Source organism: Alligator sinensis, unplaced genomic scaffold, assembly GCF_000455745.1.
Source record: "Alligator sinensis unplaced genomic scaffold, ASM45574v1 scaffold632_1, whole genome shotgun sequence".
Classification (NCBI taxonomy): Eukaryota; Metazoa; Chordata; order Crocodylia; family Alligatoridae; genus Alligator; species Alligator sinensis.
In genome coordinates, this window is record NW_005842408.1 from 340,176 (window position 1) to 365,963 (window position 25,788).

The 25,788-nt window shown below is 57.5% G+C and overlaps 1 protein-coding gene across 1 annotated transcript in view; it reads left to right on the top strand.

Moving 5' to 3' along the window:
- LOC112551299 overlaps nt 1–25,132 on the top strand; it is a 41,433-nt gene extending 16,301 nt beyond the window's left edge. Inside the window, 3 exon segments of the mRNA XM_025211481.1 lie at nt 23,162–23,604; nt 23,606–24,409; nt 25,063–25,132. Of these exon segments, the coding sequence (XP_025067266.1) occupies nt 23,162–23,604; nt 23,606–24,409; nt 25,063–25,132 (1,317 nt within the window).
- Nucleotides 25,133–25,788: the final 656 nt, after the last annotated feature.

The window sequence follows — 25,788 nt, forward strand, 5'->3', positions numbered from 1 at the left end:
AGGGCACGCTCGCACCAGCAGCTCGTAGACCCAGAGAAGGGGCCACTGCTCCTGTGTTTCACGGGCCGTTGCATTTCACCCCTCACCACTGCACCGATCTCAGCCCCTGCCAGGAAAACCTCCGGTCTCCATCCAAGGACATCGCGAGGTGGAGAACCTGCCACTCCCCCTCGCAGATGCGCTGTGGTTATTCACCCTCCCCAGTAAAACACCCTGCCTGATTTCTAGTTTGTTTGCCTGGATTCTGCGTCCTTGACTCGTGGTGCACGCTTCTCCGTGAGGTTGTTTAGCCCTCTTGTGTCGAGCATTTCCTTCCTGTAAAGAGGCCCAGGTGCTGCTGCGAAGTTACCCCTCAGTCTTCTCTGGTAAACTGAGCAAGTCCAGCTCCAGTCTCCTCATCTGAAGCCTTCGGGTCACTTTTGTGACTATCCTGTGACCGCCTCTCTAACGTGTCACCGTTCTCTCAATGTCCTTTCAAGTCGGTGGTGCCAGACCTGCACACGGTGCCCCGGTGTCGGCCTTACCAAAGCCACACGCACCAGTTAAAATCCCATCCCTGCTGCTCTTCTGTTAATCTGCCCAAGGAGCCTGCTGGTCCGTCTTGCCCCAGCACCACGGCACAAGCTCGTGGTCGGTTGCTTGTTCACTCTCCTCTCCACATCCTTTTCCGTCACAGCTCTCACAGCCCCCAGTCAGTACGGGCAGGCTGCCGTGCTTGTTCCTGGACATATGCACATCCCTATGTCCCTATGTCATGCAACCCTGCATTTGATGCATTAAAATGCCCACATAATTTTCTCTAGTTTGCAGAGAGATTCATGTATCTTGTCTCCGTCATGGTTAGCTAAGACGTGTCCATGTCCTTAGTCCTGTTTCACAGGGGGAGACGGGTCTGAGGACATTTTGCTGCTTCTTTTCAGCTCAAAAGGATTTTCCAAGGAGCTGACAGAAGTTAGGATCCTAATGCCCTTTGGTTTCTTTGAAATTGCCAGCTATAAGGGTTTGTACGGTGCACCAGACATGAGGGGGGCTGATGACCTACATGCATGCACATGCACGAAAGGTCCCTCTCCTGCTAGGGAGTGACTTTGTCCATAGTTTTTCCATGAAACTCATTTGAAAGAAGGAGAAACAGCAAATGCCATCTTGAGCCCCAGTGCACCTGATGGTCCATGTCGCCTCCATTGCAGTGGGGCTGGGATTGCAGCAGCGTGTTCTCCGTGGGCCCCGGGGGCAGAAGCAGGAGGTCTCCGTGTCTAACCCGGCTGCCCTTACATGCCAGTTTTGTCCCCTCTTACACGCTCCACCTCGGCACCACAGCTGCGGAGTAATAAGGTGAATAATAAAACCTGCCAAGCTCGGAGGGACGTCTGGAAGTTGAATCTGCTATAATTTGAGCTCGTCAAAAATTACTCGGTGCATAATTCTTCGATGAATGGCGCCTCTGTATCATTTTATAGGACATATCCATCTGCGAGTCGCGGGCTGAATATTGTTCATTGACTGAACGGACTGACATGATTAGTAACGGGATAACGTATTTGCTTAATGCATTTTTCTGGTGTTTGTCCAGCTCCGTTTGCTGCAGAGAGGGATCTGATCCGGATTTCAAACTGCTTCAAGTCTGGCGTGTCAGCGTGGGCCCCTCCTTCGACTGTCGAAGCCCTTTGAAGAGGGAAAAGTGCTATTACTAATTATCCACAGGTTTTTAAGACTGTAGCTCTTAGCTGGAAACCTCCTGGGAGCAGGCTTTCCTCCTATGATTTCTGTTGCCTTTGACATCTGGCGAGGGTGTGAGCGTGCTGACTTGCGTGGGGTGGTGCGAAGCTTGGAGAACGGGTGGTTCAAAGGCAGCTCCATTGAATTGCCCCTTTGTCTCGGAGCCGTGGGGAAGGGGCAGCCCTGGGGAGAGGGGCTTGTCCTGGCCCCGGAGCCCGGGCAGGGGAAGGAAGCAGTCCCGGGACACACGTGATTCCTGACGTGACCCGGGCGAGGCAAACGCCTTCAGCCCTGGCCTCCGAGGTGCACAAACCGTGTCAGAACTGGGGAAAATGGCCATTTCAGCCGTGTGGGAGAACACACGTCATGACACTATCGTGATAAAAATAATCCTGCTGGGACAATTGGCCACGCTAAAAATAAAACATGTTGGAGGAGGTCTAATTTACCACTATAGATGGAAACCTGCCACGATAAAAAGGTGTCAACGTGTAGTTTCAGATGCAACTAACCTAGCAAAATGGTGGGTTTTGGCACTGTTTCGTGATATGAAACTATGACACTGCGTATCTAAACAACGCGTAATGTGTACAAGCACCTCGCAGTGATTTCCCAATGCTTCAGAAACCATGGGCTTCTCTGTGCCTGGAAAATAGAGGTGACACAGCAGCCCCCCGTGACCCTCAGACACAAAGTGCCATGCAAAGGATGGGACTTGGGCAAAGCTCAGCATCTTCTGTCGTGTCTGGGACACTGTGGTCCCGTACCGTTCTCCCATCAAGTATCCTGGCCTGCTCGTGAAAGGAGCCTGCCGCGGCTTCTTGTAACAAACTTTCCTTTCAAACAAGGCTGGAGTTGGGAGCAGCGACAACGGCATTTCCTCCTGAGCTGAGGCAGGGCGGGCGGGGGGGGAGAAGGACCCTTCAACTTGTAATCTCTCTTTCTCCCCTTCTCTGACGAGATATTAGCCCAGGCTCACAGATGGGATCGTTTACAGCGCTACTTGGAGCTGCCCGGCCCTTCCAGATTGTGTTTATGCGGACGCAGGTTTTGGGCAGGAGACAGATTCTGGTTTGGATGAAGGGCGCGGGAGGTCCCGAGGCCGATCTGACAGAAAATGATTGATGACCAGGTTGCTTTGTGATGCCGGCTGTAAACTGGGGAGGAGTTGAAAATTGTGGCTCGGGAGGCGGTGTGGTGGGCTCTGTTGGTGGAGAAATCTGGAGACTGGAATCCAGCTGTAATTGCTAGCCAACAAAAGGCAAATCAGTTCAAAATGGGAGGCAGCGTGGCTTGGCAGTGAAATGTCTGGAGGGTGCGTGTGCATGCGTGCGCATATGTGTTTGTGGGCATGTGTGCAGGCATGCATGTGCATATGTGTGGGCACATGTGTGCATGTGGGGGGGGCATCCATGCACATGTGGGCATGCGTGCACAGATGTGTGGGGGCATATGTATGTATGCATGTGTGTGTGCATGTGTATGTTCAAATGCATGTGTGTGCACAGGGCAAGTGGTTAATTAAAACAGGTCCCTGTGGGTCTGCCTTTCCCACAGCAATGGGCTCATGTCTCATGGGTTTGTCCAGTCTCCAAGTACCAAACCCCCAGGTTTCCCAGGCGTTTGGTTCCTCCATTGGTTTTACAACTAAGTTTCCCCGTGGGTGGCCCAAGAGGAGGAAAGATGCCCCTGATCGTGCTGTACACAAAAGTCCTGGGCACGCCACAGGCATGGGAGTGACCCAGGGCAGTGCCGCGTGCCCATGCAAGCACTGATGCAGCATTTATAAGGAGGCAGCACCATCGCCTTCTCCTGTCCTTAAAAATGTGGCAGCACGGAGGAGCTTGGGGATGCTGAGCACGCTGCGCAGCCTTCGATAGTCTCCCCAGGCCCCATCCCGGATACTGGTGGGTGACGAACAGAGCTGACTGGGTTAGACTGGAGAGCTGCGACACTTGGGTATTGAGGGGGTTGTTGCAACCAATCACCAAAGCCGGGGGGCTGACCCGCTGCCAAAGGCAGGGGTACCAGGCAGAAACTTGCTGCCTTGCGTGCGACGGGATGTCTCGGGGAGCGGGAGCGGGAGGCAGGAGGGAGCTCCCTTCCTCCCAGCACGGTTCAAATCCAACAGCAGTGGAAGAGAAACTCGGAGCTACCATCTGACAGCTGCTGGGTGACCTGTGTGAAACGAGCTGCTGATCTCAGCCCCGCGCCCACGTGGCCCTAATTACCACCCCACCCCACCTAACCTGGACTGGAATTTGTATTTGCCGTAGCACTGCTTTTATCCGCGCTCGCCTCAGCCCCGGAGCGCCTGCTGCCCTGGGATGTGGCACCGCTGCACTTCTCACCGGGACTAATTAACCCCAATCGTTACCATCCAGGCTAGTGGGGGCCAGGGGCCCCTTGGGGAGGACAGGGTGCCCAACTGGGAGTTTACAATCTGAGGCCCGGCCCTGGCACGCTCCCAGGCGCACACTGGCTGTGCGGTTGCTCACATGCGAGAGGGGAGACGTTAGTGCCACCGTCACAACACGCCGGCATCTGAGCTCGACAGCAGAGACGAGTCTGAAGGAGGGGTTTGAAGGGGCGCTGGAGCAGGGCAGCGGGTCTTATCCAGCTCTCCTCCCCGCAGGGGAGAAGAGGCAGCAGCAGACGTATAGCGCTGCTTATCCTTTAGCTCTGCAAGCCCACTCGTGCTCCGGGGTGTCAGTCGTACCCTGCGTCCCATTGTGCACAGCGCTGTACAAACATGCCTGAAGCCATGCGGACTGGCCCAAAGACTTTGCAGTTTAGGAAAGGGTTTGTGGGAGGTAGCAGGCTGCGGTAGCAGCTCGGAAATCTCTGCTGCCTTCTTCGAAGAAGTGCAGACAGGGGCATGTTCTCTTTGCATCAGCTGCACAGCGAGAAAGGCTTAGATGAACTCTCCTGGCTGGTCATAAAATGATTTGACATATGTAGGAAGCAGGATGTGCAAAGCCCAGGAGCCTGATCTTGTTTCTGAGATCAAACAGAGTCGCATTGTACCGGGGCGGGGAGCTGATGTCACTGTCTAGTGTGTTGGGCAGAATCGCTGTGGTTACGCAGCTGGACCGGAATAAAGCAAGTCTGTATCTGAACTCATTAATTTTTACAACCAACCGAACTGTTCTGCCTTGGCTTTTTTTTCTGGGTGGAGGAAGACGGTCGGTGCGGAGAGGAGAGGTCTCGCCGTACGCAGACGCCCTCTTGTTCTGCGTCTGCCGCGGGAGGCAGCGGTGTCACGCTGGCCCGGGGAGGGCGCGTGGGTGGGTGATGAGAGCCCTGCACCTCCTCTGGGCTCCTTCCCTTCCCAAGGGATGCTGAGCCGGCTGCCCTGGCTCCTCCCGGGGAGATCTGCGGGGCTTGGGGGAAAGGCAGGGATCCTGTGATTGCGCTCGCCCTTGCGGTTTCGGGCTGTGTCAGTGTTTCCATTGATCCCCCCTGCCCTGCTCCAGCCTTGTAACGGGGTTGTAAAACTCGGGTCAGGTCTTTGCAAAGAAATCAGGCCTCTTCTCTTCACATCTTCATCTCAGCTGTTTGCATGCAGATCTGGCTTTTCTCCTTGTCTTCATGCAGATCGCCAGCAGCAGAGTCAGGGTGAAAGGGACCGGTGACTGACCGGTCTCCTGCACCCCTGGGAGGAGAAGGGGACCCCCTCCCCCCCGAGACGGGCTGGCACCTTGCCCTGCGTTTGTGCAGCACCTCGTGCCAGGGGGCCCTGGGCCAGGACTGGAGCTCCTACAATGCAAATCCTAGAGAAGCGGAGCTGAAAGGGACCTGCACAGGTCACATCTAGTCCAGCGCCTGCCTGAGGCAGGACCAGCCCTGTGCAAACCACCCCAGACCTATCCTTGTCTAACATAACATGCAGTTGTCTAGCAGGTAAACTGAGGCAGAGGGTTCACCAGCCACTTGCCCAAAGCCACGTAGTGACTCTGTAGCAGAGCTAGCTGATCCTGGCTGCTAGATATGGGCACTTCCATAAAAATGAGAACCCAGGCATCCTGAAACACACCCCGCAGACCACCACAGGCACTAGGTGATGGTCCCGGGAGGAGACATTCCTCCACCACCTGTTCTCCATCCTGCATCGGAGGGGATTGCATCTGAAGCTGACCGGGCACTCGGCTTTCCAGCTGCTGCTCTGCCCTCCCGCTGAGCCCGGAGCCCGGAGGTTGCAGCGGAGGGCGGCACGGGGGCAGGAGCCATCGACACACCTGGCTGCAAACTCCCCGCGTGCCGAGCACTGGCTGGTGCACCAGGCGTCTCTCCCCCACGGCCGGGGCTGGCTGGCTGACCAGCTCTTCGCCCCCCCAAGAGGCACTGCAGGCCTCTGGACATTGCTCTGTCTCCAGAGCTGCCAGCTGCCTTCCCTGTCTGGTTTTTGCATTACTTAGAGCCTCCCAAGCAGTTGCAAGCACTCAGGGCCTGTTCTCCGCTGGTCTTCCCGTCACTGGGGAGTGGGGACGGGGCAGAGAGTGTTTCAGGAGCCCCTGGGGGTGCAGGGCCTGTCCTGGCTGGCTTCCCAGCTCCTCGCTCCCCCCCAGCCTCTTCCTCTGCCTCTCTGGGGCATCCTTCACCGCCTGCTTAGACATGCTCCAGGCTTGGCAGGACCTCAGTCTGGAAGAGCATCTCCCGGTGAGGGGAATGCCACTCCCATGCTGCAGACCCCCTTCCATTCCCAGGCTAACCCTGTCTTGCGGGGGTGGCTGCAGGGGTTTGACCTTGCCAAAGGGGTTACAGTGCCAAGCTCAGCCGGGTGAAGGATGGTGAGAGCGAGCAGCTCCCTGCTACACCCCGGAGCTGAGCCCTGGTCCACACAGGCCACGCTCTGCTTTGGGTGGGGGGCAGATGTGTGGCCCCCGAGACAGCCAGGGCTACGCTGGCTCTGCACCTCTGTACAACCGGCCAGGAGCTTTGGACCCACTGAGGCCAACGGGACTCTTCTGCTGTCTTTGCTGCAGTTATTGCACCAGTGGTCTGTGCTGTCCTGGTGCTCCCGGGGCGACGATCCTGCTCCGGGAGCTCTCCTCTGCAAGGCAGGAGCCTGCTGCATACCAGCAGGCCATCCAGCTGTCACGGGCATGGGGACAGGGGCCTGCTGCATCCTCCACGTGGTCCTGCCCCCCTTGAGCTCACAAGGGACAGGTCGGGTGCTACTGGCTCCAAGGCACTGGGGTCCCCGGCCCTGAGCGGGGGCCCTGACAACCCACCCCGGGGGGGTTGCTGCAGTCTCAGATACTGGTGTGGGGCTCATCCCCTTCATGCTCTGGCTCCGCTGCAATCCTGCCACTCCCTGGAGCGACCGGTGCCCTGAAGGATGTCACTCCGGCACTTTAATTTCCAAAACCCGTCATAAAAGCCGTTCCGCTTTCCCAAGGAGGTAATTGGTGCAGTAATCCCATTAAGGAGGCGCCCCTCTGCGAGGAGCTCAATTAAGTAAATGATATAAAATGATTTACCTTTCTTTATTTAGCCCAGAGTCGGACCCTGACCCAACTCTGGATGAGTCATGCGGCGCTCCTCGCTAGCAGGAGTGCAGCATCCATCTAGTCCTCCAGGCTCAGCCCTGCCCAGCCGCCTTCTCCTCCCCACCGCCCTGCCCTGCTTTCTGCCAGCCGCGGCAGCCGGAGAAGTGTCTGAGCAAGGGGACTGGGGCCCAGTGGGGCAGAGGCGGCCTGTACCAGGGTGCAAAGGGTCCCTGTTCATGGTACTGCAGGAAAATCCCCGGGGGAACGGGGGGAGCTGGGGCATTCAGGGGGCGGGGAAGGGAGCTCCCTTTCCTAGCACCTTCTTCCAAAGTCAGGGCACAAGTTGTGTGCATGTGGGGGGCTGCATGCAGGTCTTGCACCTGCCATGGGACATTCCCTATCTCTCCCTCGTCCCTCACACTCCAAAGACACCGGACTGGCTAATGGCTGGATTTCTCTTGCTTCTGGGCTCTAGGAGAGATCTGGACGAGGCTGCCAGGCAGCTCGGGCCCGCAGTAGCCTTCTGCTTGGAAAGGTGAAGCTGAGCAGAGAGACCGCTTTTCATCTGCTTAGGGTTGCATCTGCGTTGCAGTCCCCGTGGCTGCAGCCTGCGTCGTCTACACTAGGGAGCTGCCCAGGGCAGCCCGGGGCCCAAGCAACTGGGGGAATACTGAGAGGCTGCCATGGTCCGGCTCCTTCAGCCCCCAAGCGAGGAAGAGCTCAAGAGCACAAACATGGCATGTGTCCATCCCATGGCTGAGGACGCTCGTGGGAGGGCCAGGGAGAGCAGCCCAAGAATAGAGGACGAGCTGCTCTTGAACAGCCCCGTCCAGCTGAGCAAGCCCCGCCATCCCCAGCGGGAGCTGAAGTGGGGGAGTCCCTGGACAGGTGGAGAAGTGGAGACAGAGGTAGCTCACCTTGTTAGTCAGAAGCCAGGTAGAGGGCAGGGGAGATTTGCACCTTGTAGGGCACGTCTACACGAGACCCTTATTGAGCATTAGCCTAATAACACTGCGCAGTAGTCTTGCAGCTATTAATTGTGTTAATAGCCTGCTGTGCAGTGTTGTTAGGCTCTTAACACAATTAATAAATGCGCAGTAGGCTGTTAACACAATTAATAACTGCAAGACTACTGCACAGTGTTATTAGGCGAATGCTCAGTAAGCGTCACTAAAAAACCATGTGCCGGTGCTACTGCGCAGTAGCTCTAGTTAATGCCCAATTCTTATTAGAGGTATTAAACTAAATGCACAGTAATTAAGGTGCATTAATGAACATGTAGATGCGCTCACTGACTACCTAAATAGTCTATGCTCCTTATAGCGGAGAAGTGGAGTCATGCCTGTGTGAATCCAAAGTCACTCTGGAGTTGCACCCATGCAGCAGAGGGCAGGCCCCTTGTCTGCCCAGCACCAAGCCCCGCTCCGACGCCAGGAGCAGCTCTGTGCCCGGGATCTGTCCCTCCCCACACTGATTTCCCTAATGAGCACGTGGCCTGGAAGGCCTCTTGACGAGGTGTCTCGAGAAGCGGGGCTGACCCCCTGCCAGTGCCCCCACGCTGAGGACTTTACGAGCTTTTTAATTTTCTGTCTGGGGGTGCGGGCAGCATCAGACTTTCCACAGCTGGTGGGATTTATGAGCCCAGGCGGCTCGCTGGGATCCATCCCGCGCCCTCACTCTTCCTCCACAAGATGAGAGCAGCAAAGGTTCCCGGATGGAGGAGGGAGCCGTGCAGCGCTCGGGCATGGCGGGGGTGCCGGCTTTGGATGCCCAGCAACAGCCTCGGTTCAAGGCCCAGGCATGGCGCCCCTGAGCTGGGAGGCCCTGCTGTAACCCACTCCCACACGTGCACTCCCTGCTCGTCCGGTGCCAGGAGCATGTTTTCTCTCCTCCACTCCCGGCAGCCGCTGTCCCTCCCTTCGGGTGCAGAGCGGCTTCCCCTGGCAACACCTGGACCCAGACATGGGCGCATCCCGCCGGCCTCCGCCCGCACACCCCAGGCAGCTGCGGGACCTGGATGAGCGAGGAGATAGTGGAGGTGGGGAGTTTGGCTCGGGGCTCCCAGCCAGGCCCCTCTCCAGCTCGTGTGAAGCTCAGTTGTGCCTGTGTTTTCTCCTGGGACAAAAAATACAGAAAATGACAAAAAAAAGGGGGGTCCTTATGGTTTTTCCTGCCAGCCAAGCCCCGAAGAGGGAGCTCAGCAGGGGTGCGGGGCTGTTCTGGAGGGAGCTTTTCGTGGGTGATCCGGGATGGTCCTCGCCCAGCGCTGCCCAAACAAGCAATGGGAAACACGGACGGTGCCGCGGGGAGGGGAGCCCCGGCACTGAAGCATGTTGGAAAATAAACAGAGTTAAAACCAAACAGCTGCTGCTTTCCCGAAGGGACAGGGCTGGGGCAGGGGGACAGGGGAGGCGACGGGGTAAGGATGCAGAAAGGCCAGGTCCAGGAACGGAGGCTGCGACTTGACATGCCTGGGGGGAAACACAAGAGGCACCAAGCGGGAAAGGGGTTAAGACACCAGTGTGGTCATCGGAGTCTTAGGGGTTTTAAAGGGGTCTTTTTATTTTTCATCCCTGTGATTGCACCTTGCAGAAGCCATGGAGAGGAGCGGCCTGGGTCGGTGCAGCCGGTGCTGGAGAGGGAGGTACAAAGGCCTTGGGAGCTGACGGTGCCCCGTTGCCCTGCGTGCGGGAGGAAATCCCACCGTGACCCACCGAGGGAGGCTGGCTCTGAGCCATGCAGGTGTGTATCCTACCCAGAAACATCCGCCAGCACCTGAGATGGTCTCATGCCCCCACCGGCAGCTCCAGCAGTGCCCTGCTCAAAGCCCATGGCGGCGAGCCCCGCAGGCACAGGCTTCTTTCCCTTCCATCATCGTCCATCACCGACCGGGGGCTGCACATTCCCGTCTCATGACAGCGGGTAAGTCATGGGGGTGTCAAAGGTAGCAGCCCCCCGGAGAGGGCTGGCAGCACCTTTCCGAGGGGCCAGGCAGGGCGCTGGGGATGCCGTGCTCAGCAGGCGTGCTTGGGGAGCTGGGACAAGGCGCAGGTTTGCCGCACCTGAGTGAGCTCCAGGCTGTTTAGCTCGCTCAGGTGCAAGGAGCGCAGCGACCCGCCTCTGTGGCCACAAAGTCTCCGTGCCAGTCAGCAAAAAGGCCGTGACTGAGGGGCACTTGGGTGTCTGGGGGGAGAGCTGTTTTGCTCCATGGCGAGATGTTTCAGTCATGCCAAAGGGTCAAACCGCTGGTGCAGAGCATGGAGAGGAGCGCCAGGCTGGGATGGATGTGGAGGGGAGGCGGGCATGTGGGAGCAGGTGGCGGATGGGCCCTGGGCGTGGGAGTGCGGTCTGGGCAATGTGGGACCTGGATGCTGTGAGGAGTGTGGCCTGGATGGGGCAGCAGTATGCAAGGGCCAAACAGGCATTGATGCCTGCCGTCATTGTGGGCTCAGCACTGTGGAGACGAAGGGCTTCACCACGTGTTTGGGAAGTGAGCACAGCTCAGGGTCAGAGCCAGGTGGAGACAGGGAGGCCGGGGAGCTCAGCAGGCTGCGGGCCAGGGCTGTGCCCAGCGTGCCTGGGAGGACAGCGTGACTTGGGCCTGTGCAGGGGAGGTCGCAGCAGCCTGGATGGAAACCCGCCCGGCGCAGGTTGATGGCCGTGGAGAGAAGTCATGGTCTGAGCAGCTGCTGGCCCGGCCTGGAGCAAGGACCAAGTCTGTCAGCTCCGCAGCAGGCAGCCCTGGGCCGCGGTGCCCGGAGCAGTCCCTGGAGAGTTGGATTTGGGGCGCGGGGCAAGGAGGATGCAGTCGCAGTGCCTGTTGCTCAGGGGCAGGTGAGCAGACACCATGAATGAAGGTAGGGTGCATGCTGGCCACATGCCATTCACATCCTGCTCTCCTGCAGCTGCCGCAGCCCTGCAAGGTGTTTCTCGGGCCACGTGGAAAACACCAGCTTCAGCCTCAAAAAACATCTAGCACTGAGGGGCCTGATTCTGCCATGGTTACATCTCCTCATAGGAACAAACCCAGCAACCACCGGCTACTGTGGGCAGGGATGGAGACGTGGCCTTAACACCCCGACCCAGAAGCCTTGACTCATGTGAGTAAATCCCACCACTGCAAACAGTCCCACCCCTTCCAGCACGGTGCTGGGACTCACTCTTGCTGGCCTGTGCTCATATGTTGGGGCCCGCTGATCTCCCCAAACAAGTTTGCCCTGGCCCAAAGGATGTTTGAGCAGCTTCTTGGGCCCCAGTGGCTTTCGGTAGACTTTGGCTGCTAGGGACACAGGGGATAGCACATTGCAGCAGGGACAGAATCGGGCCCTCCATGACGACAGGTCTCAGGATCAGGCCCAAATGTTCCCTTGCAAAGAAAAAGCAGAGGGTGCCGCTTGGGTGCGACGCGCGGAGCCCACAGACAGGGACGTGTCGCCGCAAGCAGCTCGGCTGGAACCACCCGGACATAAATCCCATTATTTTGATGTCAGCTGAACAGCCTGTTCCTGTAACGAGGTGTTTTAACCTCACTTCATAGTCATTGTTCTGCCCTCTTTGATTTTACTGTAAATGACTGGACTGGCTTCTGATGCGTTGCCAGCGCCCCATAAATTTCGCCCGTTCACGAAAGAAAACCAAGAGCGTTCTCCGCAAGGCAATTAGCTGGGCGACTGGCAACCGCGGGCTCGGCTCTGTGGGGGCTGTCGCCAGCCCCGTGGACGCTGTCATAGGCTCGGGGTGGGTGGCTGCTCAATGGTTCGATAGCAAACTCCCTCCAGGGAATTGCAAACACCTGTGCAATTGGCCCCGCACTTCCTGACATGGAGAGGAGGGAGTGGAGAGCAGAGGCAGACTTGGACCTGGGGCACATCTGTAGGGCCCAGGGTTTCTGGGTTGCACGCAGTCAGTGCATGCACATGTTCAGTATCCCACGTCCCCTTGGGGTTAGCAGGGCTAGTGGGTGCAGAGAGCTGGAGCAAGGCATTGAGTAAGGATTTAGGCACCTGAGCATTCAGCGATGTAACCTCCTCCCTTTGTCGGTGCATGGCCCAGCGTGGAATCCCCTAGAGAGAGCACGAGTTGGAGCCCAAAACCACTGTGGGCTGAGCAGGAAACCACCTCACCGCCAGCCAGCGCGCAAGCCTGCAGCCGCCGAGAGCTCGTGCACAGGAAATGTTGGGGATGGGACATCCTGCACGCTCCAACAGAGCTGCCTGGGGCTGCAGGGAGGTCCTGGCCCCATCTGGGATCTACAGCCCAGTGCTGCTGCCTTCCCTCCAAAGGCTGAACAGTGAGTGCACAGCTGGTGCATGGCACTCGCCCAGGCTGGGGGATCTCCACTTCCCGTCCCCAAGCCACATTCCCTGTTTCCCCGAGCCATTGTCAGCCCCTGCAGGCTGTGGGGCGGGAGCACCCCAGCCCCTTCCTATAGGAAGCCCTGCAGCAAAGCATCCAAGGCTCAGGGGGTCTAGGAAAGGGGCCTCACCCTATTGCCCAATGCTTTGGGCATTTGCAGATGGGGTTGTGGGGAGCTGATGTCAGCCCAGGCTCCCAACATGGGTTGTCTTTTCCGCCCAAAGACCCTGTTCTGCAAAGCATGAAACTAGTCCTGGGAGCAGGGGCTGGGAGGCAAGAAGACTCATCGGTGCTGCAGTCACTGGACCAAGGGGTTTACTGACCACAGCTCTCTCCCATTAGCTCCCAGAGTGATGGATGCTGGGCTCCTGCTCCAGTTCAGGAAAAGCCTCCTCTCCTTCAGGTTGTGCCTCCTCATAGCAACCCCTGCCGAGTGTCAGAGCAGCAGATCACCAGTGGTTGATTCCCGGCAGGATGACTTGGCCTTCACCTTCATGCCCCAACCTAGATGCGCTGTGGTCAAAGCCAGCACATGCCCAGACAGAACTGACCATCCGAGTCTGCTTTGCTGAGATACAAGTGAGTCTGGCATGGAAGTGCGGAGAGACCCACACTCTTCACCCTCTGATGGATGATTTAGGAGTTAGGTAATTAAGTGAAGCCAATGCACGCCCATCTCCTCACCGCATTCGAAGCTGATGGGCTCTCTACAAAGTCCTGCGCCACGGCCACCTGCCCCTGGACACAGTGCCCATGCACTCATCACTCTGTCAGCTCTTCCAGGCAGGTGCTGAGTCTCGCTCCTGTTTGTACAGCACCTTGCAAGCGGGCTGTCTGGTTGATGTCTGGAGGAGCTCTGTCCCAAGTATGTGCAACTTCAGAGGCCCGTGCAGGCCAAACAATTGCACAGCAAGCTACTGGCAAGTCCACCCCCTGCCACTGTGCAGAGAAGATGGTCCTGTCTTGGGCAGCATCCTGCCAGCTGTTTTCCCCCTAGCACTCCAGCTGTTCTCCCCCCATCTGACAGCTCCCTGAACCCAGAGCATGTTTGACAGCCCATCCCCTTCATGGCTTAGGGGCAGAGGCGAGTGCCAGGAGCAAAGTAGGTTAACAGTTGTAGAGTCAGCAAACATTCAGGTGAGGGCAACAGGAGATGCCCGACAGACTGCGCCAGGGCTGACCAAGGCGTGGAGCGACAAGCCCATAGCCAGAGAGGCCGGGCAGTATGACTGTGGCTCAGGAGAGAGGGCAGCATGAAAGAAGCCAGGTGAGAGCTGGCAGAACGAATGGGACCCCGGTGAGAAAGGGTGGCATGATAGTGCCCCTCCAGGGTAGTATGGTAGAGCTACAACTGTGTGCCCAGTTTGCTCCAGAACTAGGCCAGAGAAGTAACACACAGTGGAACATCTGCAAGGCTTGGGGCACATACAGGGGTGGTCAGAGCATGCACCTATGGCCCTAGTCATCACGGCATACAAAAGGTAGTCTCCTGCTCAAGTAACAGCTGAACTTTATTTTCATCAAGGCGTGGCAGACAAGTGGAGCGGGTGGATTGCCCAGAGCCAAGGGAAGACTGGAGGCGGAGACCTGGCTAAGAAGGAAACCCTGTTATACAGGGGCTGGATGGGAAGGGGATAAATCCAAAGCAGTCAGTCGGTCTTTGCAAGGCGCTGACCCTGGAGAGCTGCCCGGGTCCTGTGGCTGTAAACCTCATGTATCCAGACCCGCGGGGACCTACATGCCAAAGGGGAAACTTCAGTGCCTGATTTGCCCCGGGCCCTTCTCCAGCCCAGATGTGACGACGCTGGCTGCCGATGAAGCAACCCCTGGGTTATCGGCTCCTGGATAAGGGAGACTCCCATTCCCAGTCCTATGCCAAGGGCAGCCCAGCTAGTCTGAGGGCACCGGGTCTGCACTGGTGTGTTCCCCCTTCCCTCATCCACCAGTGGGTCTCGCAAGGTGGGCGAGCAAGGAACCACGTGGCTGCCCTCCGGCTGCTCCTGGCCCTGCCACAGCAGGAGGAGAAGGGGGGGCTGCTGCCACTGGGTTTTTCCGGGCTGTGAAGTGCAGAGGCATGCCCAGATCCTAATCAGCGTGGGAAAGCAGCGGCCCAGCCTGCTCTGGCCCAGGCCTGCTGGAGACGCCGGGTATTTTCATAAGCTTTATCGCAGGCCCTGATAAACCACCACAAACAAACAGCGCGGAGCGTGGCCGCCGGCCAGGAGGCTGCTCCCAGACACACGCGCTCCGGTCCCCGGGGGAACGCCACCACCGGCCAGGATTCAAAGCGGTTCATTTATTTTCCTGCCGACTGATGTTCAAAGGGCATGGACTGGAGGCTGGGCGGCCTGGGGCAACGGCTCTGCCTGGGAGCCGGCCGACTGGCGCAGCAACTTGGGTTTTCCATGTGTCCTGGGGCTGGGCTTTCTCATGGGGTCCCCACATGTAAATTGGGGGTGGGGATGTCCTCACTGCCTCAGAGACAGGAGGGGTGCTTGCAAAGTTGCAGCAAGGGGGGACGCAGCCCTCTCAGAAGTGCCTTCTTTTTGGAGATCAAAGGGCACCACTGCTGTTCTCTGCTCCCCAGGCCCCACGGCTCAGGGAGATCTCCCCATGACAGCACCGGCCGGCCGGCTCTGTTCAGGTCCTGTGCCTGCAGTCAGGGGGTGTCTGCTTTGCCGGGCGGTCTCACATTCATTCATTTTAATCTGTGTCTCCCCTGGCCCTGGGGACACCCCCTGGGATGCAGCGCCTGGCAGCTGCACGCTGGGTTGGCTTGTTCCAGCCTTTCATCCCCTAGAAAGCACGGCATGGCCGCTTAGCCCTGTTTAGGAACTCATCAGGTCCCGTGCACGCTTTGTGTGCTGATTGCTGTGTGCCCATAAAACAGCTTGACCATGACAAGCTGAGCGCTGCTCTCCCAGCCATGATACAAGCGGTCAAGAGAGCACGTCAGGGTTGGATGCATTTGCCAAGGGCAGAAGTCCCAGCTGGGAAAGCCCAGCAAGCTGCCCATCCTGCACTTACACACGCTCTATACAGTGATAAGCAGTGCTATTTAAAGGGGAAACACTAGAGTAATCCCCGGAGAAAGTGCAGCCCAAAAGAAGCAGGCTTGTCTAGCTGCTGGCTACAGGATTTATTAACCTGGCAGCACACAGATTACCTCTCAGAGGATGATCCCTCAAGGCAAACCACTGGAGCCGTCTGCATCTCTAGCCAACATCCGGGCCCACTGCAAACTGCACCGCAATGATCAAGGAGCACAGGAGTGGGGCGGGGGGGAGATAACCACAGCAATACTCTGACATATCCGTCTCCCTTGCAGGTTTGGCTGTGGAAGCCGGCGTGATGCATTTAGGTGTTTCTTGACAACTGTCATGAGAAAAGCCCTGGGCTTACAGGGTTGTGGGGCTGGGGCTTTATAGCCCCCATCTCCTTTGCCGAGAGGGTAAGCAAGGAGGTCTTGTGTCGGGGATGCACTCGGGGCTTGACCGGCACGCGATGCCAGCCGTGCGGAGAGGGCGAGAGCAGCTTTGGGAGCTGGCAGAGTTTGGCTCCCACTTCTGCTCCCCAGGCAGTGGCACGGCTGGCTCGCATGGAGGAGAGCCCCCTTTGCCTCCCCCCGACAGCCCTCCTGCTCCCCACTTCCTGTCGCAGGAGCAGCTGAGCTTTCTCCTTGGCGTCTCAGCTCCCGCCACAGCCTCGGCCCAGCTCTGCTTAGCTTGCATGATCCCAGAGGTCGAGCTGACCGCCCAGAGCGCAGGGCGGCAGGCACGCCGTCCTTGAGACATATCACCTCCGGCACGCTATGCTGGAAGGTGCTGACAGCGCGTGCGACTCCTCCTTGGCGCCCCTCCTCCCCAAACATCCTCCTTAAAAATAAAGCATCCAAAATAGCCCTGGCCAGCGCTGACATTTGCCAGGCAGCTGCTCTCGGGAATGCTGCGCCTCCCTCCCGTCCCCGCCGGCGAGCGCTGGAGCCGGGCCAGGTGTCGTGTCTGCAGGGGAATGGGAACAAGGTGTCTTCCAGGGAGCGGGGCTGGCCCCGGGGCACGGCGCCCTGCCGCTGTCCATCACCCTGCTGGCACCCCCGCCCCCGGAGGTAGCCTGGCCGGGGGGGTTCACACTTCGCACCCTGCCTGCTCGGAAATAAGGGTCGGTTATGGTGTCTCGTGGCTGGTTTGTGGCCTGGTTCTCGGGGGAAAGCAGCTGTCAGGACACAGACCCCCATTTCTCTTTGCTGAGCTGAGCAAGGACCGTGCACAGGAGCTATTTTTCCCTCTCCCCACTGGTGGTTCCCTGCTGCACCGGGGTCACAGCCGTGCGGGGACCCTCGGCCCAGCTGCTCGGTGGTGACCGTAGCGGGCCCGGTCCAGAGGGTCGTCTGCCCGGCTGCTTCATAGGCCCTGCAGCCCAGGTGTGTTTATCAGCGCTGTTTAAAAAGAGGGGGTTGTTGCTCTCATTCCCCATCCTCGGTTGATTTGCAGCCTCCCTGAGAAGGAGCCGGGGAGCCAGTCTCGGGTGGTGCATCTGGGCTTCTGCCTGCAAAGAAGCAGGTACAAAACCCCTGGGGAGCACCGGGCAGCTCCGTTTCATGGACAGGAGGGCTCATCAAGCAAACCTGTTCTTTTTTCTTGCGCCCATTTTACAGGTCTGGTTGGTAACAGCCGTGCTGCTGTCACCTGGAGGCTTTGACTTTGTGATTGAGACTCTTCCGCCCTGCGGTATTCACAGGGCATGCCTTAGAGGGGTTAAACCTGGCTGCAACACACCTCAAAATGCTTTCGCTACCGCAGGACGGGAGCTAGTCAACAGGACTGCCGGGGTGTCTCCTCCGACATCCCTAAGGAAAGGTGGAGGCCAGGGAGGGATGGCAGCAGACGGACGGCACTAGAAATGCCCCGTTCTCACGGTCTCCCTCCAAAGCGGTTATTACCAAGCCGGGCGACGCAGCCGGACACCCAGCAGGTCCCCATGCCTCGCGGACGGCCCCATGGGAGGTCTCTGCCACCACGAGCCAGAAGACAGGGGAACAGCTGGAAAGGGAAAGGGGCTCCAGCGAGACACGAGACCAGGAGCCTGAGTCATAAACCTCATCCTTAGGGCCCGGGGTCTGTCACGGGGATTATACAAAGAGCTGCCATCCGGCCTTGGGAAAGAGAAGCCAACGTCACGAATTTCCAATTGAAGAATGTCAACGCCGGGGCTCTCGATCCAAACGGCCTGCTTTTGAGCCAAGAAAACAAAAACCCATCAACAGAGAGAAGCCGTCCAGCTGCTTTGTCTCAGGAACCAAATAAATATTTTAAAAAACCAGTTATAAATGTCAGCGACCTTTCAGCGTGCAGGAAACGCACGCAGCGAGCTGTCGTTTGCCGACCGGGGGGCTGTGGCGGGGGCGCCGGCATAGTCGGTGCGGTACGAATGCTTTGAACCAGCAAAGGAGCTGGGATGGAGGCTCTTGGCCCCCGGTCAGCAAAGCACTGCAGCAGGTGCTGGAGTCCCTGTGACTTCAGAGGGAGGACGGTATGTGTCTGAGTGCTTTGCTGGCCGGGAGTCATAGATGCAATCAGGGCTGGAGTCAGAGAAGCATTAGACTCTCGCTCGGCTCCAGGGCTTTGCAAAGCAAACCGAAGCTCACGGTGCTGCACAATCGTGCTGTTCAGGTCCTCCCCCTGCCCTCTTCACAGCAGGGCCTGAGCGCCGTTCAGGAGAGCACGAGATGCAACTAAGAGCCGTCCCAGGGGACCGTCTTCTCCTCCTTGGGGGCGAGCTGTGCACGAAGCGCTCGGTGGGGAGCTTTTCTCTCCTATCTTCACACCTGTTCCTGCCTTTTGTTCTGCCTTCCTGCCCACCCCACATCCGGCGAGGGATGTTGCAGGGGGTGAGACACAAAGGGACTGGGTGAAAACTGCACGTCCTTCCCGGCACTGGCATGGCAGGAAGATGTTTCCCCGTTCAGGGCCTTCCCCGGCTCCGCTGCCCTCCTCAGCCCTTGCTGGGATGGTACTTGCTAAGCTATGCCCATGTAAACGTGGAGGGAGATGCATGCCCTGCCCCAGGGATGTGACCGTCTGGTGCCAACCCCAGCAGCACAGCCCTGGGGGCTTTGGCTGAGCCGATGCTGGGCCAGGCTGGACACATCCCCGGGCCGGTGGGGGAATCCCTTCGGAGGGATGGCAGGAGCTCTGCAGCGCGGGACTTTCCCCATTTTCACCAAGGCCGTGCCTGTTTCTGAGCCAGATCACTTGGCATGAGCTCTTTATTCTCCCATCCCGTCCCATCTCTCGTCCCTGCCTGGCCCCTACGTGCTCCTCTAGTTGAGGATCCCGGGGACAGTTGTGCTGCCAGCTACCGCAAGGAAAGGAGCTGTGATTCGTCTTGGACGTGAAGGGATGCCGATCCTAAGGCAGGCTGAGGATGTCAGGACAGATAATGTCTGGCTGCTTTCCTACTCCATGTGTCAGGACTCTTTCTAAGTCTCTTCAGAGGCATCGGGTGCTGGCTGCAGCCCAGGCTGAGGATGGGGACTGGGCTGTGCCAGTGCTGCTACTGGGACTGAAACCTGGAGGTTTCCAGACAGAGGGTCTTGCCCCCCTGCTCAGGGTCACCTCGATGCTGCATTTGGGGTCAGGAGGGGATTTTACCCCATGATCAGGTTGGTGTAGGCTGGGGGTTTTGCCTTCCTCTGCAGCAGGGGCACAGCCTCTGCGTGGGGTCTCCTGAACGCATGTTAACAAACTTTTACAGGAGCAGGACACTGGCTGCCACGGTCCCCCTGCTTTCCCCGGGGCAGGGGCAGGTGTGATGTCTGGTGCTGCCCCGGGGTTGACTGCAGTTTTGCTAAGAGGCTGGACAGTGGATGTGTCTGGGCTGGTTTGCACAGGGCTGATCCTGCCTCAGGCAGGAGTTGGACTGGATGTGACTTCTGGAGCTCCCCGCCAGCCCCGCCGCCCCGTGATTCTCTGATTCCTCTCGCTGGCTGGATACTGAAATGGTTATACTGGACAAGCCCCTGTGGCGTGCTCGGTGAGCCGCGAGGAAGACGCTCGATCTCCTTCCTGTACGGCCAGGAGCTTGCACCCGCTCACGTAGGCACACAGCTGGATCCAGCGTGGGAGAGGCAGGCAACCGGTGAGCACAGGCAGGGCGTGCAACGAGCTCCGTGTGCAAGACGACAGGGTCTGAGCCCGACGATACAGTGCTGCCCGGCAGTAACCGCTGGCATGCCGTCTTGCATGGCAGGGCTGTGCGTAGAGGACCGGGGGTGCACGTGCTGCTTTACGGGTGGATATAAGAACGACACGGTTGAAGACCTTGCTCCTGCATCAGGGGCAGCACAGGAACAAATCGGCACCACTGCAGCGCGGTGCCAGGTCCGGGCCTCTCCGGACTCGGGGCAGTCAGCAGAGAAGGGGTGCGATGAGTTTGTGGTTGTGTTGTTTGTTTGGAGGTTATACACTGGCGCTGGGCTTTTGGGCTGGGTTCTGTCGTGGCAGGGACAGGGCTAGGGGCTAGATAGCAAAGGGGAGTAAGCCCTGGCCAGTGGGGAGAGGGGAGCCTGCATTTTGAGTATGTATGTTGTGTTCTGCCTTCCCCAGTTCCCTGGCAGGGTTTTCCCTAATCATTACAGTTGGGGTTTTGTTATCCCTAGATTTAGCTGCCCTGTTATTATCTCCCTGGCAGGCACTTTGCACCCTCAAATCCTTGGCTGACGCAAGGTCCCGTCACAGGGATGCACGAGGATGAGAGTGATGACAGCGCAATGCTCCGGCTCTGGCTCCGGCTCCTACCTACTCCCCAGTTAGCTCCTTGCGGCTTTTTTAAATGTTGGCTTTATAAAGGATCGATGTTACCCCATTAACACAGGCAGAGGCTTCCAGGATGGAGGCAGGAGCATGGGCTGCATCAAGAGTCAGGCCTGCAAGAGGGATCCATCTGGTGCCCTGTGTGATGAGGTTTCTGCAGAGTGGCTTTCCTCTGGTATTTATCCGGTCTGAACTCCGTCCCGTCCCTGCAGCTCTCCCTGCCACGGCTCTGATGCCCAGGTGCGACACGCTCATCTCTGCAGGGCAGGAGCCGTTCCCGTCACGGGTCCTGCTGTTTATACCTTGCAGACACACAGCCGCTCTGCTTTGGTTAAGGACCGTCATGACCAGAACTTCCTAAAAAGAGATGAGCTGGCAAACTCGCCCCCAAGGAAAACAACCGGCTGTGGACGTCCCTGGAATGGTTCACAACCGCGGATTCCACCGTTTATGGCCGTCATAAAACACACGGCTTAGTTCGCCGGAGAAATGTGTTATGCATTAGGGCGGCGTTCGTGCTGCAGCGCGTTCCTAAGCAGAAACGTCTGCTCAGCAATGGGACCAGGCATATTTGGGGCCAGCGAGGAAGAAGCTACCAAATAGGAATAGGAGAGCGACCGTGATTAGAAGTCCCTCTCGTAATGCAAGCACCGGGGCCATGCGGGTGGCAAATATACAGCTGATAGAGGGAAGCAGTTGTCTGCATGACAGACGGTCTCATCCCATGCAACGTATTGCCATAAGATGTCATGCAAGCTGGGTTAAGAAATGGAGGAAACATCCTCAGCTAACAAGAGCATCTGAGTCAGACTAGCAAGGATGAAAACAAAACCCAAAAGTTTTGGGGAGTGCTCTACGTCTTCCTGCTCCAGGACAGGAGCTAGCCTGTAGTTTCCTCCTGCTGAGTTTCTTAGGCCTTCCTCTGAAGCGCGTGGTGCTGGTGGCTGTCAGAGGAAAGATGGTCAGTAGGCTAGAGGGAGCCCTGGTCTGGGCAGGGTCTTAGTTTAGACGGCTCACAGCAATGGAGAACCACCCACGCAGGGTAACATCCACGGGGGTTTTATTAACAAGGATTTTCAAATATGCTCTGCTCTCTGCAGCTCAGCACGCACGGAGAGGGGCCAAGGCACGATGCCTCTGAGTCGCTTCCTCCGTCCCTATTAACAGGAGGATGCACTTCTTCCCAGCCCCATAAACAAGGTTGTCAGGGCCACGACTGTCCCTCCTTGTCTGCCACGGCTTTAGCACAGCTCCGGCCTGCACGGGGCTTGCATCAGCTCTGCAGCGAGCGCTGCTTCCCGTGCTTGCAGGTGAAGCTGGCGACGACGCTATAATTGAGCTGTCTCCTCGGTGCACAGCTCAAGTCTTACAGTATTCATGGCAGGTGCTGGCTCCCCCATCCTGTCCGGTGCGTGGGTTGTGCTTTCATCCTCCAGCAAGGTCGCGCTAAATAGGAGCAGGCTGCGGGTTTTTCTGACCATGCTGATGACCGAGGCGGCTTGAGGTTTTGGCTGCCCGGTCAGGGTGTTGCTGGCCGCTGGGCTTCGCATCATTAGGCTGGCGTCTCTTGCGAAAGGCTCCAGCTTTCTGGCAGGCAGATTTCTGTTGTTTGCCTCCACCCAGCTCTGTCTGGTTTGTGTGATTTGCAGCTCTGGGCATGAGCAGTGTCTCTGTCTCTCTCGCAGGCAGTGTTGTCTGATCCTTTCTGCGCTCTAATACCTGGGCAGGTGCAGCCCCCGGCCTGGAAGGGATCTCGAGGGCATCCAGGCCAGCCCCCTGCACCAGTGCAAGAAGGCTGCTCCTAGAGCAATGTGACGCCCCGATCCTGTGGGTGTGTTTGGTAGCTGGGTAAATAGCAGCAAGGGCCTGGTCCATCCGGATTGCCAGGTTAAGTGTGTGCTTTGCTTTGTCCGTATTTCCCGGTACCCAGGTACCATGAACAAACAGAGGCACGTGTGAATCATCCAGCTTCTGCAAACCTGCCGCATGCTTGCATATTCCCAAGGAGTCGTTGCCAGTGCCAGGCCCCACGGATATTTCCGTAGCATTACTCACTGCAGCACTAGCTTAGTTTTTAGCCAAAAAAACCCACCTGTAACAGCCAACTGTTGGCTGGCAGCTGTGCATAAGTGGCTCCCTGCTGCCAGGGACATCGCAACGTGTCACCAGCTCTTTGCACTTCTGTCTCTGCTGCTTTGCGCGGGTGCAGCTGTCTCTGACCATTTCTTCTACCCGTGCACTCATGTTAGGCCTGCCACAGGGTCTCTGGCCTGGTCCCGGACATAATGAAGCTTCTTTCCCAGAGTCTCTAGGTACACGTTTTGTTTGGAATCGCTATTTCTGCCCCTTTCAGTACTGGTCCACACCCCACAGCCTAATCTGTTTTACCTTCCTAACATCTGTGGTGGCTCCGGGACCTTGTTCCTGGTCAGGCCACCTGGACTTGATTATTTCTTCCAAAGGCTGCCTTGTCACTTCACTGTTTCTCCCAGCAGATGTGGGAAGTGTTGCAGTGTCGTGTGCACCTGCTCCAGCACATCCTCCTCCTCCCTTGTCCCCTGTCCTTCCCCAAAATAACACAAGGCAGGACCTGTGAGCAGAAATTGTCTTCTGGGCTGGTATTTCACAGTCCAGCCCTGCCTCTGAAAGGCTCTGAAGATGTGTGGGTGCAGAAGAGACCTGTCAACGATGCTGTGTCGAGGTGTGTGATCTGTTCCAGCTGTTACTGGGCCACTGTGACATTTCTGATACCCAGAGGCTGATAATCATTCATCTTGACATGAGCGTGGTTTTTCTCTGCCGATATCCACGCTTTCTGTCCGTTCCTGCAGCAAAGCTGCTCAGGAGGCAGCTGCTTGGAGCGGGGTTTCCTCATTGGTAGTTGTGTTGTGGGATGTTTCAGCAGCATCCCCGGGGTCATGTTGTGGAGCAGGAACAGGCAAATGTCGTGGTGTGTACATGTCCCCAGGGAGATCCTGTCCCACTGCCACTCACCACAACCCAGGGGCTGCCTTTTCGGTTCATTTGGGTTTGAGTCCTGAGAGGCAGCAGGTCACCATGGCTCGGACGGTGTCCAGATCCTCAGGGGAGGTCAGTGCCTTTAACTGCTTTTGCTTTATTTGGGCCCAGTCTGTAGCATGGGGAAGCTGCTCCTTTGCTCTCCATCAAGGGAACAGTACTGTTGGGTTTGCCCTGTACCTTGTGTGGCATGTCACATCTCTCCATACCTGTCGGGAATAGCCCCTGCCTGGATGATATGCCACAAAGTCCCAAAGGAGCTGGGGTCCAAGCTGGCAGCACTCTGCACGCGCTGGCCATGCACCTGGGGCGGGAAGGCTGTTGTGTACCTGGAAGGCGGCTTGATTCAGTCCAGAGTGTCTGTGCACACTGCGTTGCATCTGTGCTTTTCTTCCCTGCTGCAAACACGGAGCTGCCCTGTGCTGAGGGTCTCCCCACTTTTCCAGTCCCTCCCAGAAGGACCCTGGGCTGGATCTCCTTCTCTGCTTTGGCTCTCATGGTTTATGGGCACTGCTGCTGTGCATATGGGACCAGCGCTGTGTTTCTAGGTGCTTGCAATGTCCCAGGACACATCATGTGCTTACAAGCCCATCAGCAAATCCTCCCCGAATTCCCTTTTATGCACTCCACTGTCACTCAGCGTTTTTATCAGTGTAGTGCATTAAGGGTATCAGTCCATCGCTGGCCATTTCGCTGGGGTCTTTTACAATGTAGATGGATGTTTCCCAGGCTTCTGGGATTTGCTGCTTGTCACATGGGGCCCGAGGGAATTTTTTCCCCTCCTGCTGCTGGACGCGCCTGGAGGAGAGGGGTGTTCCCCTTCCTCTGCAGCATTGGGTGGGGATGGGAACCGGGCTGTGCCAGTGCTTCTGGTGGGACCAAACCCAGAGGGTCATGGCTGGAGGGTGTTAGCCCCTCCACTCAGGCTCAGATCAACATTGCATTGGGGGAGGAAGGGATTTTACGCTCCTGGTCAGATTGCTATGGACTAGGGGGAGTTTGCTTTCCTCCGTGGCAGGGGCACGGCCTCTACCTGGGATCTCTCAAGTGTATATTAACAACCTTTGCAGCCGCAGGACACTGGCTGCCACTGTCCCCCTGCTCTACCTGTGGCAGGTCCGGCTGTGATGTCTGTGTTGCGTCAGGGTTGACTGTAGTTTTGCTAATAAGTTAGACAACGGTTTGTCTGAGATGGTTTGGACAGGGCTGATCCTGTCTCAGGTAGGGGTTTGGGCTAGATGTCCCTGCCAGCCCTTCCCTATGACTCTCTCTTGATATTTGCCCTTGTCCCTGCAGGCAACATTGCATTTCCCCCCGGCATGCAGTGGAAGCCCTCCAGACCTCCTGGTCTCACGGATGCAGTTGATGCTGGTGTCACACTGTGCATATTGCATATTGCACGTCACACTTTGCATACTGGCTCCTAGTCCATCCAGGAGAACACACAATACCAGCAGACTCTCCCTATGCCTGAAAAAGGGTGTTTGTGCCCGAAAGTTTGCAAAGAACAATGTTCCCAGTTATTTAGTTGGTCTAATAAAAGATATCATACACAAAAAACCTTGTCTGCACACTGAGGCTGAGGCCTTTTGCTGCATTTCATCTCAGGGATGCACTTTACTTGTGTCCTGTGGCAATGCTGAATGTTGTGGGCATTTTTCCCATAGCTGCCCCATCACTGCCATCTTCCCAGTCTGTGCTGTAGCCAAGAAGCTGCCTCATTTCTGCTCTCCTTAGAGGCGTGTGCTGCACCCCGTTCTTTTTTGTCGGCCTTCTGCAAAGCGGGATGCTTGGTGGGGCTTTGTGCCGGTCTTCCTTAGCGCCAGTCCCTCTTGCTGCGCCCAATTGCCGTCTCCATCTGCTGCAAGGCTGGCGAGTCAATGCCTTTGCTCCCCGCTTCCTCTTTGATGTGGTGGGTGCCCCGGTGCCGCACGTCTGAGGGCGCTGCTCTATCACGCGCCAGTCGCGGGGGTGCAAGTGAGCACTTTCATCTGCTCCTTGACGTCCCCTCCGCTCTGGCGAGCCGGGAGGTTTGTTTTTCATGCTCAGCGAGCGTCCATTAGAGACGTCTCTTGGGTCCCTTCTGCATCTGATCTCATTAAGATCCCATCTTAGTCTGTCACATCTGCCTGTGAAAGCTCCCAACTGGAGCTGTGACACCTCTGCGCTCTCGGCAGGTCCCTGGTTTCTCCCCAAAAGCTCTCTCTTTGCGCAGAGGTGTGTTTGGAAAAAACAGGCTTCGAATTAGCTCAAGAGACTGGAAAAACTAGCTGCATCCCAGGCTGGAGGCCACTTCTCTGCCTATCCTGCCTGCCCCATTTCAGCATCCACCAGTGGTCTAATTCTCATTGCAGCCACGATCACTCCTGGCTTCGCGCACTCGAGCCGGAGAG